Raw genomic sequence first — 14,623 nt, 5'->3', positions numbered from 1 at the left:
GATGGGACGATGATAGACCTCTAATTTCTGCTGCTTTATCACTGTCAGTGATCCATCATCTGATTCATGTTAACTCACCAGTTATCTCGCTTGTGTGTTTTTAAAGCTGCTATGGAAATTCTACATGGCAATTAAAATATAATAAAAACAAATAAAACACTAGTGGGACAAATGTACCCAGTAGAATAGAATAATATATACTGCACTACAAGCCCATGCAAATTTTGACACGGACTGCCACATATTGAATTCAGATTTGTTTAATGTAATGATACACACATTCTGAGAGCCAAGTTGTTTGTGTGTGTGTGTGTGTGTGTGTGTGTGTGTGTGTGTGTGTGTGTGTGTGTGTCACATTTTGGAGTGACACTATTTTGTTGCATTATGATGTTTCACTTTTTACCAAATATATAAAACAGTTACTAGTAAATATAATACTACTGTGTTTTGTGTTTTTCTTCATTTTTATTTATATTTATATTGGAGCATATAACTCATGAAGACTATGGGACAGTCACAGGTGCTCAACAGCAACAAAAGCGGTCTGGAGTAACAGTGATTCAGGATGTCTTGAAATCAGAAAAACCTGTCACAACAGGCAGGGAGTCGTTAGAAGGTCGCTCTGGGGAAGGTGTGGACTATAGATTGATATACCCAGAATTTCTGCCAGATCCTGATATGAAGAAAAGAAATCAAATTCGTGAAAAGCTGGAAAGAATGGACATGCTAAGCCGTAGAAATAATATTGACATACCTGAATTTTATGTTGGTAAGTTTAAGATGAACAGTTTCATGCTTTTTTTTTTTTAATAAATTATCTGGAGAAATCAGTAAAGTCCATTTATTCATTGGTTCTGCAACAAAAATTATATTTTAACTCAATTTATGGTATTTTATTTGCCCTAAGTCTCTTAGAACTGTCATTATGCTGTTCATAAAACATATTGACACCGTATCAGTAAATAACATATATAATTATTTTCAGTGGTGGCATAGAAGCTGAGATGTTTAAATTATACTAGAGTTATTGGATTAGGGACGTCTCTTGTATCAGCAGTATCAGGAAAAGATAGATTGCTACTCACTGTAAAGATGACACGTTGAGTTGCGGACAGGCTCAACAAAGACAGTTGCAGATTAGCTTTGGCCAGTGCCAACAAACTTACTTCAGATTTTTAGAGGATGTGCTAATAAATGTTCCTAAGTAATTAGAGTATATATATTTTTCAGATGTTCTGTTAAAACCGACTGCAAGGAAGAAAATGCTGTGCTTTGCTCTGCTGTGGTCATTTAAGCCATTAGAAGAATTGTTTCTCCCATGCTTATTCTTTCCCTTTATACAGGATTATTCAAAATGATTTAGACAATTTCAAGTGATGGTAAAAATGCTTCTATTGGCATAAGGTATTATATGATTATATGTATAGAAAAAAACAGTTGAAGTAGTTTTCTGTGTCATGTGTACAAATGTTTGATGCCTGAACTATTAGTCACATGACACTCGTCCAGTCTGTGGTCCAATGTAGCTCACACTTGCCCCATTGTACCCACATAAGTGTCTGTCACAGATGCTCTGATTCGTCTGCCTTTACAAAAACATCCTGTTTCCTTCAACTTCTGTAGCTACTCATTAATATGTTGTCAGGTAGGCGGAACCTTATTAAACATGGTCCTGAATTCCTGATGCAGTGGAGTTGTGAACTTGCTCTTGCATAATTACATCACAGACACCACCTTTTTCAAACACGTCATTTTTTGTTTCTATTTCTGATAGAAAATTGGAAAAATGAATACATGGGCAAAGACAGGTTTATCAGCTAGTCTTTACATAAGAGATTGTGAGAATGTGGATGTCAAAGAACAACTCCTAGGTCCTTGAACCACAGTGGACCAGGTTTGGCACATGAACTCCTTGTCCCAAGGGGGGGGGGGGCCAACGTGTGTGTGTGTGTGTGTGTGTGTGGGGGGGGGGGGGGGGGGGCAGTTTTCTCCAATATTCACGAAGATACAGACATGCAACGTTTTTGTCAGCCCCTATAATATAGGGCACCCTGCATAACAGGTTTGTTGTGAGGGAATGGCATCAACCTGTATTATCAATCTAGTCGACAGAGCAGCCTAGATGTGAAGTCTTTATCTGCAATCAGATAGGCAACCAGCTGCATACAGTTGTCCCCCCCCCCCCCCCTCCTTCCTCCTTCCCCCCCTCCCCCCTCCTCCCCAAGTTCTTGTTCTTTCGCGGACAACAGTGTGTCATCTTTGAGGCGATGACCATCAGTACATCACAGCAAACGATTACACCCAGAGTGTGCCCCATGTTGCGAGGTCACCGGGCTCTTAGCACAGGTTTGTACAACTAAAAAAAAAAAAAAAAAAAAAAAAAGTTTTGTATGCAGAAATGTCCTGAGGATTGGAATTAAGTCATGTACGGATGCAATCAACTGCAGCCGCATGCAGAGCATTTGACTCTGCTGACAACTGTGCTACAAGACTTCAGTGGCTGAGATGTACACCTCCAACTCATGAGCACAGGCCCCTGTTACAGTGTGAGACAAGTCAGGCAGAGGCACATCCACACTCCTACATGCCATTATTACATTACAAAAAATGCTCTCACAGTAAATTGCACAATTTAAAACTATCATAGAACTTATGCCAAGTGACGACTGCAGCTTAGTTGTTGTTGTTGTCTTCAGTCCTGAGACTGGTTTGATGCAGCTCTCCAGGCTACTCTATCCTGTGCAAGTTTCTTCATCTCCCAGTACTTACTGCAACCTACATCCTTCTGAATCTGCTTAGTGTATTCATCTCTTTGTCTCCCTCTACGATTTTTGCCCTCCACGCTGCCCTCCAGTGCTAAATTTGTGATCCCTTGATGCCTCAGAACATGTCCTACCAATGGGTCCCTTCTTCTTGTCAAGTTGTGCCACAAACTCCTCTTCTCCCAAATTCTATTCAATACCTCCTCATTAGCTATGTGATGTACCCATCTAATCTTCAGCATTCTTCTGTAGCACCACATTTTGAAAGCTTCTATTCTCTTCTTGTCCAAAGTATTTATTGTCCATGTTTCACTTCCACACATGGCTAACTCCATACAAGTACTTTCAGAAACGACTTTTGACACTTAAATCTATACTCAGTGTTAACAAATTTCTCTTCTTCAGAAAAGCTTTCCTTGCCATTGCCAGTCTACATTTTATATCCTCTCTACTTCGACCATCATCAGTTATTTTGCTCCCCAAATAGCAAAACTCCTTTACTACTTTAAATGTTTCATTTCCTAATCTAATTCCCTCAGCATCGCCCGACTTAATTCAACTACATTCCATTATCCTTCTTTTGCTTCTGTTGATGTTCATCTTATATCCTCCTTTCAAGACACTGTCCATTCCGTTCAACTGCTCTTCCAAGTCCTTTGCTGTCTCTGACAAAATTACAATGTCACCAGCGAACCTTAGAGTTTTTATTTCTTCTCCATGGATTTTAATACCTGCTCCGAATTTTTCTTTTGTTTCCTTTACAGCTTGCTCAATATACAGATTGAATAACATCGGGGAGAGGCTACAACCCTGTCTCACTCCCTTCCCACCCACTGCTTCCCTTTCATGTCCCTTGACTCTTATAACTGCCGTCTGGTTTCTGTACAAATTGTAAACAGCCTTTTGCTCCCTGTATTTTACCCCTGCCACTTCAGAATTTGAAAGAGAGTATTCCAGTCAACATTGTCAAAAGCTTTCTCTAAGTCTACAAATGCTAGAAATGTAGGTTTGCCTTTCCTTAAACTATTTTCTAAGATAAGTCATAGGGTAAGTATTGCCTCACGTGTTCCAACATTTCTACGGAATCCAAACTGATCTTCCCCAAGATCGGCTTCTACCAGTTTTTCCATTCGTCTGTAAAAAATTTGTGTTAATATTTTGCAGCTGTGATTTATTAAACTGATAGTTCGGTAATTTTCACATCTGTCAACACCTGCTTTCTTTGGGATTGGAATTATTATATTCTTCTTGAAGTCTGAGGGTATTTCGCCTGTCTAATACATCTTGCTCACCAGGCCGTCAGTAGGTCTAATGGAATGTTGTCTACTCCCGGGGCCTTGTTTCGACTCAGGTCTTTCAGTGCTCTGTCAAACTCTTCACGCAGTATCGTATCATCTTCATCTACATCCTCTTCCATTTCCATAATACTGTCCTCAAGTACACCACCCTTGTATAGACCCTCTATATACTCCTTCCACCTTTCTGCTTTCCCTTCTTTGCTTAGAACTGGGTTTCCATCTGAGCTCTTGATATTCATACAAGTGTCTCTTGTTTCTCCAAAGGTCTCTTTAATTTTCCTGTAGGCAGCATCTATCTTACCCCTCGTGAGAGAAGCCTCTACATCCTTACATTTGTCCTCTAGCCATCCCTGCTTAGCCATTTTGCACTTCCTGTCGATCTCATTTTTGAGACGCTTGTATTCCTTTTTGCCTGCTTCATTTACTGCTTTTTTTATATTTTCTCCGTTCATCAATTAAATTCAATATTTCTTCTGTTACCCATGGATTTCTACTAGCCCTCGTCTTTTTACCTACTTCATCCTCTGCTGCCTTCACTACTTCATACCTCAGAGCTACCCATTCTTCTTCTTCTGTATTTCTTTCCCCCATTTCTGTCAATTGTTCCCTTATTCTCTCCCTGAAACTCTGTACAACCTCTGGTTTAGTCAATTTATCCAGGTCCCAGCTCCTTAAATTCCCACCTTTTCGCAATTTCTCCAGTTTCAATCTACAGTTCATAACCAATAGATTGTGGTCAGAGTCCACATCCACCCCTGGAAATGTCTTACAATTTAAAACCTGGTTCCTAAATCTTTCTTACCATTATATAATCTATCTCATACCTTCTAGTATCTCCAGGTTTCTTCCATGTAGACAACCTTCTTTTATGATTCTTGAACCAAGTGTTAGCTATGATTAAGTTATGCTCTGTGCAAAATTCTACCAGGCGGCTTCCTCTTTCATTTCTTACCCCCAATCCATATTCACCTACTACGTTTCCTTCTCTCCCTTTTCCTACTCTCGAATTTCAGTCACCCATGACTATTAAATTTTCATCTCCCTTCACTACCTGAATGATTTCTTTTATCTCATTATACATTTCATCAATTTCTTCATCATCTGAAGAGCTAGTTGGCATATAAACTTGTACTACTGTAGTAGGCATGGGGTTCGTGTCTATCTTGGCCAGAATAATGTGTTCACTATGCTGTTTATAGTAGCTTACCCGCACTCCTATTTTTTAAATTTATTATTAAACCTACTCCTGCATTACCCCTATTTGATTTTGTATTTATAACCCTGTATTCACCTGACCAGAAGTCTTGTTCCTCCTGCCACCAAACTTCATTAATTCCCACTGTATCTATCTTTAACCTATCCATTTCCCTTTTTAAATTTTCTAACCTACCTGCCCGATTAAGGGATGAGACATTCCACGCTCCGATCCATAGAACGCCAGTTTTCTTTCTCCTGATAACGACGTCCTCCTGAGTAGTTCCTGTCCGGAGATCCGAATGGGGAACTATTTTACCTCCGGAATATTTTACTCAAGTGGATGCCATCATCATTTAACCATACAGTAAAGCTGCATGCCCTCGGGAAAAATTACGGCTGTAGTTTCCCCTTGCTTTCAGCTGTTTGCAGTACCAGCACAGCAAGGCCGTTTTGGTTAGTGTTACAAGGCCAGATAAGTCGATCATCCAGACTGTTGCCCCTGCAACTACTGAAAAGGCTGCTGCCCCTCTTTGGGAACCCCATGTTTGCCTGACCTCTCGACAGATACCCCTCCGTTGTGGTTGCACCTACGGTACGGCCATCTGTATCGCTGAGGCACGCAAGCCTCCCCCACCAATGGCAAGGTCCATGGTTCATTGGGGGGGGGGGGGACAGATTAGTTACAGGACATCATTCTGCACTGATGCAGTACAGGTATTACACGAATATTCAAATTTTACTCCACAGAGATGATGGTTACCATTCCAGCCTCCTGCATGGTGATCTGTTGCCTAGTGAGACCAGTCCAAAGAGGGTGACTGCAATGGAAATCCAAGCATAACACTTTCTGGTTCACAATGACGTCTTCCAACCACCTGTTAAGCTGCCACCAGTTACTGCAATTCCTGGTGGGTATGTATGCGATAATTGAGAATGGATGTCTCCAACACATACACCAGCATCAATGACATTTGGATGTTGAGCACTATGTACATATTAAGGATGCACTTGCAAAAGATGAAAATGCTGACAATGTTGCTGCAGCAGTAATTCTGCTGCCTGCATACGCTGGTAGCCCCTGCCAGATGTAACAACATACACAGGTTGCCTTGACGTATATCATGAATTATGGCTGTCCTGACCTGTTTATCAATTTTATATGCAACCCTCAGTGGCCTGAGATCACATGGTAGGTGATGCACACCCAGGCTTCCAGTGATCACCATGATGCTACAGCATGGGTATTCCATCAAAAGCATAACAAGAGGAAATGTATTTGACCCAGTGCACTGATGGATGCACACCATTGAGTGGCAAAAATGTGGACTACCACACTCCTATAACTTCCTATGGTTAGTAAACATAATCCATCCCTACAGTATTGATGACACCATTTCCGCTGATGTATTGGGCTCTGCATACGATCCATCATAATATTAACTGGTCACAAAGCTGAGCGCATGTATGTGTGTATGTATGTACTTATGTATGTGTAATTCATCCCAACACCTGGATAGAACTGGAGGGAGGGATGTATGTACACTATGTGATCAAATGTATCTGGACACCTGGCTGAACATGACTTACAAGTTCATGGCGCCCTCCATCGATAATGCTGGAATTCAATATGGTGTTGGCCCACCCTTAGCCTTGGTGACAACTTCCACTCTCACAGGCATACATTCAGTCTGGTGCTGGAAGGATTTCGTGGGGAATGGCAATTCTTCACGGAGTACCTCCCTGAGAAGAGGTATCGATGTCGGCTGGTGAGGCCTGGGATGAAGTCAGAGTTCCAAAATGTCCTATTCTATAGGATTCAGGTCAGGACTCTGTGCAGGCCAGCCCATTACAGGGATGTTATTGTCATGTAACCACTCTGCCACAGGCTCTGCATTACGAACAGGTGCTCAATCATGTTGAAAGATGCAATCACTGTCACCGAATTGCTCTTCAACAGTTAGATGCAAGAAGGTGCTTAAAACATCAATGTAGGCCAGTGATGTGATAGTGTCATGCAAAACAACAAGGGGTCCAAGCTCCTCCATGAAAAACATGACCACACCATAACATCACTGCCTCTGAATTTTACTGTTGGCACCACACACGCTCGCAGATGACGTTCACTGGGCATTCGCCATACCCACAACCTGCCAGCAGATCACCACATTGTGTACCATGATTCGTCACTCCACACAACGTTTTTCCACTGTTCAATCGTCCAATGTTTAAACTCCTTATACAAAGCAAGGCATTGTTTGCCGTTTTCCAGCTTGATGTGTGGCTTATGAGTAGCTGCTCAAACACGAAATCCAAGTTTTCTTTTCTCCCTCCTAACTGTCATAGTTCTTGCAGTGGATCCTGATGCAGTTTGGAATTTGTGTGTGATGGTCTGGATAGATGTCTGCCTATTACACATTACAACCCTCTTCAACTCTCGGTGGTCTCTGTCAGTCAAGAGACGAGATCGGCCCGTAAGCTTTTGTGCTATACGTGTCCCATCATGTTTCCACTTCACTATCACATCAGAAGCAGTGGACCTAGGGATGTTTAGGAGTGTGGAAATCTCGTGTACGTACATATGACACAACTGACATCCAATCACCTTGACTCACATTTGAAATCCGTGAGTTCCGCAGAGCGCCTCATTCTCCTCTCTCAAAATGTCTAATGACTACTGAGATCGCTGATATGGAGTAACTGGCTGTAGGTGGCAGCACAATGCACCTAATATGAAAAACGTATGTTTTTGGGGGTGTCCGGATACTTTTGATCACATAGTGTATGTATGTACGTGTCCAATATGTGTCATACGCATATGTGAGCAAATCTGCAGGTAAAAGGCTAATATATAAATAAAATAAAGTTGTTCTTATTGAGATCTGAGTAAATGACTTTACAGTTACCGAAGCAGTTCATTACACATTCGACACATACAAATGCACACACTGAATAGGAACTGTTTAGTGTGCAACTGAGCTTAGAAATCTTCCAATCTTCTAAGCCAGTTTATAGAGTTTTTTGAGAATTGTGTCGTACTGTCTTACAATATTTATGTTTGGCCCCTGACCTTTAAATCCTATAAGTTGGAAGAAAATAAAAAGAGGGCCAATCTTGTAAGATCCTATACACAATCACTAGCAGGCCTGTGGTCTTACGTTGGCATATTTGCCTTGTGAGTGGATGGTACAAGAGGACTTACTGCACTCCCTTTTTTCCACTCAAATGAATTTGCAAGAACACAACCTTTGTCATAAAAATATGATTTTTCTTGCAATACTGTATAAACAGTAGAAGCCTACCCATTGCAGTGCTTGGCTGGTCGACATGCTATGATGCCTCCAGGATGCCCGTTATTTTAGCACATGACAAAATACAATCCATTCCACTCACTGTAGCCCTTGCAGGATGAGACATACATCTGCTCACTGCAGAGTCTCCCAAGGAGCTCTTATTCTAATTCTGAGCAAGATACAATGCCGTACTTGTCTGGTTGAGAAGCAGGTGCTCACTACATATTCTCACAGGTAATTGCCACCTCCACTAACTTGTGGGTTGTTTGACAGGGATTATATGTCATTTAGCTGGAGCCAGTGAGACTACAACATTGTTATTGCAAAAATCACATCTGACATATAAAAGCAGCAATGCCAACCGTGCAGCATCACAGAAACACGAATTTTCTATTTAATGTATTGAGGGCAAGGAATAATTTTCCTGCCAATAAAAATACCATTTTGGGAAGGTAATTGCACATACGGGGAACTCACTTCATCAATCAGACTGTATGGAAGAAATTCATCTCAATCAAGGCCTAGATGCCACTAACATTGTAAGAACAGTTTGTTTCTTATTACTTCCCATTCATGCATGGTATCTCGTTTGTTTGATCAGATTTCTCCTCCTGAATCTATATGCGGAAATAGGTGAAGGGCAAAGGGAATTGCCCTTACTAAGGTGCGCGTCATATATCTTGGCGGCCGAGTTTAGGTTCGTTCTGCGCATTTGACGTCACAAATCACAGTCAGCCAATGAACAGAGAACGACGTTGCCAGATCTCGACTGCAGTGCAGAGCACGGACGAGTGTCTTCAATTTTAGAAACGTTCAGTCATAAATGAAGTAATTGAACAAAAGCAATGTCTTGATAGCAGACTTTCTTTTATAGAAAGTTTGGAAAAAGCATTCTTGACACCAATTGCTTCATATTCTATTAATTAATTAAACCAAACAAACAATAAGCCTCCTAATTCAGGCGATAGCAAGGAAAGGTGTTTGTATCAGTCTCACGAACCGCTTTTTCGCAATAAAGAACAGCGGTAATTGTTTATTTCCTATTGTACTTCGACGCAACGTGAGTAATTCATAGTCATCCCAACAGTGTTTGTCGGTATTTTGCAGACGTTTAGAGTGCTCCAGGAGATGCGAGAAATGAGTAGCTGCGTTGGCGTAATGGTTAAGGTGTTGGGCTGCTAATCGGAAGATTCTGAGTTCAAGGCTTGTTGCATACTAAATATTTTATTTATTTAAAAACAATAGCGAAGTGTCTTACTTAATGAATTTTATTCGTTTGAATGTAATGTTTTGAAATTTCCTGTGCTTCATTATAATCATAATAAGTTTTCAGTTTTTGTAATTTTCTCCTCCAATATTTCTTTTCACAGCAATTAAAAACAACGAAAAGGCACACATACAATATTCATGTTATCCGTTTTGTTTGTATATCGCCTCTTCCGCAGTCGCTGTTTTACTATTCATATTGAGATATATTCTTTTGCGGCAGTATTAAAAGTATTATTTAGAGCAGAATTTCGGCTTGTACGTTGCCGAGCTATTTGATTGTCTGACAGAAATCTTTGCTTCGCTGCTTTGGCAACATCATATTCAATGGTTTCGTCAACTGATCTATGTTTTGGCAAGTATTTGCTGTCCGTTGTGACAAAAACAAAATGTTTGCGCACTGTGCCTCACTGGCAATATATTTTAGTTTTATGTTTTATTACGTCCAAAATTCAGTTTTGTGTACTTTGCCAACTTCGCCAACTTTGTTTTAATCAGAACGTTTTAGAAAAAAGCGAAATGACTCTGGTATAAAGAAAGTTTTGTTACAGTTGCTAAAGATAGAATATTTCCCAATTTATAAACACTGTTTATGTTATAAAGGGTGTTCATTTTATGGGGACATTGAAATCTCTTGAAAACGACACACAGAGCCAAAAGAAATCCTAATGAAAATTAGTCCCTCCCGGAAGGGGACATCCAATTATAACAAATTTGACTACAAATTCATCGAATTTGGTATCATTGGATGTCCCCCTCTGAGACAAAAAAAATTTAGTTATAAATTTGTTTGATCCGATGTGTAGATTTGCGGATATTTCAATGTCTCCAATTAAAATGAACACTCTGTATAGTTGGAACCATGAACGACTGCGGTCGATTTAAGGCTCGTTCTACGCACCTGACGTCACGCATCCGCTGACAGCCAATGAGTGTTCAGTAGTTTTCTGAACGGTCTGCTGGGAATGTCTTGGCGAGTGCGAGTGTTAAATGTGATTGTAATTATTCTTTGGTGAATTTTTATCGCATTTGTTGCAAGTTGTCATGGCTGATAATGGTGGTAAGCGACAAACTCTCCATAAACAGGCGAGGGACATAATTTACCGGATTCACGCTTTTTTCAAGCGCGAAGCAGAAAACGGTGGACCTATCACGGATGTTGCCAGATCTCAGGAACGCACTGCAGAAGCGACAGGCGTTAGCTTGAGAACCGTTCAGCGGATTGCCAATGAAGGAAAGTTATCTACGGAGACCTGTGGAAGCCCACTTTTCAGATCGCCAGGGAAATATCGCACTCGTGAGAGGACTGTAACTAATTTAGATAATTTCGACAAAGATGTTCTAAGACGAGAAGTGCTCAACATGTACAACATGTACAACACAGGCGAATTTCCTACTGTAAAAAAATCACTGTGAAAATGCGTGAAACCATAAATTTTAAAGGTAGCATGACTTCAATGAATAGAATACTTAAAAACATTGGATTCAAATATGTACATACAAATGACAGAAGAAAGTTTTTAATGGAACGTAGTGATATCGCTGCTTCAAGGGCAGTTTTTAAGACGTATTATTGAAGTAAGAAAATCCGGGAATAAGAACATTTTTTTCTTGGACGAAACATGGGTGAACCAAAATCACACAAGGAAAGCGTGTTGGAAAATGAGTGATGGTTCGGGTGGGTTTAAAGTACCAGTTGGTAAAGGTGGACGAATAATTGTGCTTCACGCTGGTTCTGCTTCTGGATTCATTCCAGAAAGCAAATTAGTGTTCCAGGCAAAAAAGAGAAATTCAGGGGATTATCATTCCGAAATGAACTCTGAGACATTTAAATTGTGGTTTGGGAATCAGTTTCTCCCTTACTTGCCTGCAAACTCGGTGATTGTAATGGACAATGCGAGTTATCACTCTGTTGTTGTTGACAAGACACCCACAACAAGTACAAAAAAAGCCGATATCATGTTATGGCTTGCAAGTAAAAATATTCCACATACTGCCAACCAAACTCGTGCTGAAATGTTGAATCTTTTAGTGCTTCATAAACCTCGCACAAAAGTTTATGAAATCGATTGTATTGCACAGGAACATGGACACACAGTTTTGCGTTTGCCACCGTACCATTGCCAATACAATCCGATAGAGTTAATTTGGGCACAAGTGAAAGGGTATGTCGCAGAACGAAACGTGACATTTAAAATTGCCGATACAGAAAGGCTTCTGCACGAAGCACTTGACAGAATTACTCCTTCAGCATGGGCTGAATGTGTTCGGCATGCACAAAGGCTACAGGAGGAGGACATGGACAGGGAAATTGTAATTGACAATCTGCTTGAACCCATCGTCATAACTCTAAGACCTGATGATTCGGACTGCGACACTGACTACAGCGATGCAGAAGACTATCGCAGCGATTGACAACAATGAAGGGTAAGGCACATACACAATAATACTCATGTTCTCTTTCTTGTTTTTGTTCCACAGTTGCAATTTTACCAATGGTATTGAAATATATTCCTCTTCTGCAACTGTAATAAGCGTCTTATTTAGACCAGACGCGTTTTTCTCTTTTGAAGCATCTTCATTGGACAGCATTTTGTCTCCTCCATTGCCAAGTCACCTTTCGTAGTTTTGTGCTGAGGTAACACAATATTCAACGTTTGTGTCGGCCGATCAGTGTTTTAGCAAATAAATGCTTTTTGTGTGTGCCACACACAAAAATTATATTTGACATAGCTCAGAGCACTGATACACAGTATATTCAAGTCCTAATGTTTTTGTAAGTCCACAGTTTTGTTTAACGTATTTTGTGTACTTCCTTTTGATTGATTGAAGTGCTTTAAAATAAAGTCAAACGCGCCCGGTGTAAATAAAACTTTTATTACAGTCGCGAAAGGTGGAATATTTCTCAATATTACATACGACACCAATCTGGTACTTAAATTAAATGAGATGTTGTTATACAGTAAATTTTATATGAAATTTAGGTATCTTGTCCACATTTCATTCTCAACATTGTGGTAACTACAATCGAACATACGGAAAGTATACGCTATGAACTTTACCTCTGCAAACTCTTCAAAATTTCGTGCAATGGTTTACTACATTTAATGCTGCAATATAACTGCGTTGAAAATCGAAACAAAATTAAGTCATTTATGGGGGGAAGGTATCAGTCAAGAAGATGTGTCAAAATCAAATTTTTGAGCCAAATAGTTTTTGTGAAATCGAATGATAAGTGTGTCAAAGCAGTCGGAACACTATGTGTCTGCACAGGCGAGCAGTGCAGTGGTTACAAAATCGCGCACGGCGTGGAATGCGGGGAGCACGTCTCTGTAGCAGCGAAAGGTTTAATGTGGCCGTGGTGGCTTTACTTCATAAACTGCGCGCTCCCCCCTAAACGTAAGTTTGAGAACTACACTGCTACGGCGCTGCTTCTCTTGGCGCGTACAACTGGCAATGCTGCAATCTCCCGCGTCTGGGCGGGCATGCGCGAGCCGCCAAGATAAATGAATTGAATGTGGATTTCGTAGGTGCCGCTCTGCTGTTGACCATCTGGTTACCTTGTTGACCTTCATTATGAATAACTTCTTGTGGAAGCGCCCGACTGCGGCTGTGTTCTTTGACTTGGAGAAGGCTTACGACACCTGTTGGAGGGCGGGCATTCTCCGCACCATGCATACATGGGGCTTTCGCGGTCACGTCCCTCTTTTTATTCGTGCCTTTTTAATGGATCGGCAGTTCAGGGTACGTGCGGGTTCTGTCCTGTCCGACGCCTTTCGCCAGGAGAATGGGGTGCCACAGGGCTCAGTTTTGAGCGTCGCTCTCTTCGCCATAGCGATCAATCCAATAATGGATTGCCTCCCAGCTGATGTATCAGGCTCCCTTTTCGTGGACGATTTTACCATCTATTGCAGCGCGCAGCGTACATGTTTCCTGGAGCGCTGTCTTCAGTGTTGTCTTGACCGTCTTTACTCCTGGAGTGTCACCAGTGGCTTCCGTTTTTCTGCCGGGAAGACGGTCTGTATTAACTTCTGGCACTACAAAGAGTTTCTCCCACCGTCCTTACGACTCGGTCCCGTTGCTCTCGCATTCGTGGAGACAACAAAATTTTTAGGTCTTACATTTGACAGGAAACTTAGCTGGTCTCCACATGTGTCATATTTGGCTGCCCGTTGTACCCGTTCTCTAAATGTCCTCCGTGTTCTCAGTGGTATGTCATGGGGAGTAGATCGAACCGTCCTACTTCGCCTATATCGATTGATTGTCTGCTCCAAGCTGGATTATGGGAGCTTCGTATACTCCTCTGCACGGCCATCCATCTTACGCCGCCTCAGCTCTATTCAACATCGGGGTTTACGTCTTGCGATCGTAGCGTTTTATACTAGTCCCGTCGAGAGTCTTCATGCCGAAGCCGGTGAATTGCCACTAACGTACCGGCGCGATACACTGTTTTGTCGGTATGCCTGTCGGCTGTTGTCAATGCCCGACCACCCGTCTTATTGACGACTCTCTCGACTGTCAATACAGGTTGTATGTGTCTGCGCTGCTATCCCCTGGAGTCCGCTTTTGTCGCCTCCTTCAACACCTTGATTTTTCGCTCCCTGCAACCTTTTGAGTGGGCGAGAGCCAAACGCCACCTTGGCTCCAGGCTCAGGTTCATGTTCACCTTGACCTCAGCTCGCTCCCAAAGGAGGCTACCCCCGGTTCCGTACACCGCTCCCGTTTTGTCGAACTTCGTTCGAAGTTCATTAATATGACCTTCATTTATACAGATGGCTCTAAGACCAATGACGGTGTCAGGTGTTCTTTT

At 41.5% G+C, this 14,623-nt stretch overlaps 1 protein-coding gene across 1 annotated transcript in view; it reads left to right on the top strand.

Annotated features, from left to right (window-relative positions):
• The window catches only part of LOC124805046 (39S ribosomal protein L19, mitochondrial), an 83,380-nt gene that overhangs the window by 22,135 nt on the left and 46,622 nt on the right, over positions 1 to 14,623 (top strand). Inside the window, exon 2 of the mRNA XM_047265470.1 lies at positions 515 to 769. Coding sequence (XP_047121426.1) covers positions 515 to 769 — 255 coding nt within the window. The remainder of the gene's footprint in view (positions 1 to 514; positions 770 to 14,623) is intronic.

This window comes from Schistocerca piceifrons, chromosome 1, assembly GCF_021461385.2.
Source record: "Schistocerca piceifrons isolate TAMUIC-IGC-003096 chromosome 1, iqSchPice1.1, whole genome shotgun sequence".
Classification (NCBI taxonomy): Eukaryota; Metazoa; Arthropoda; class Insecta; order Orthoptera; family Acrididae; genus Schistocerca; species Schistocerca piceifrons.
This window is presented reverse-complemented; position numbering and strand designations above follow the sequence as displayed.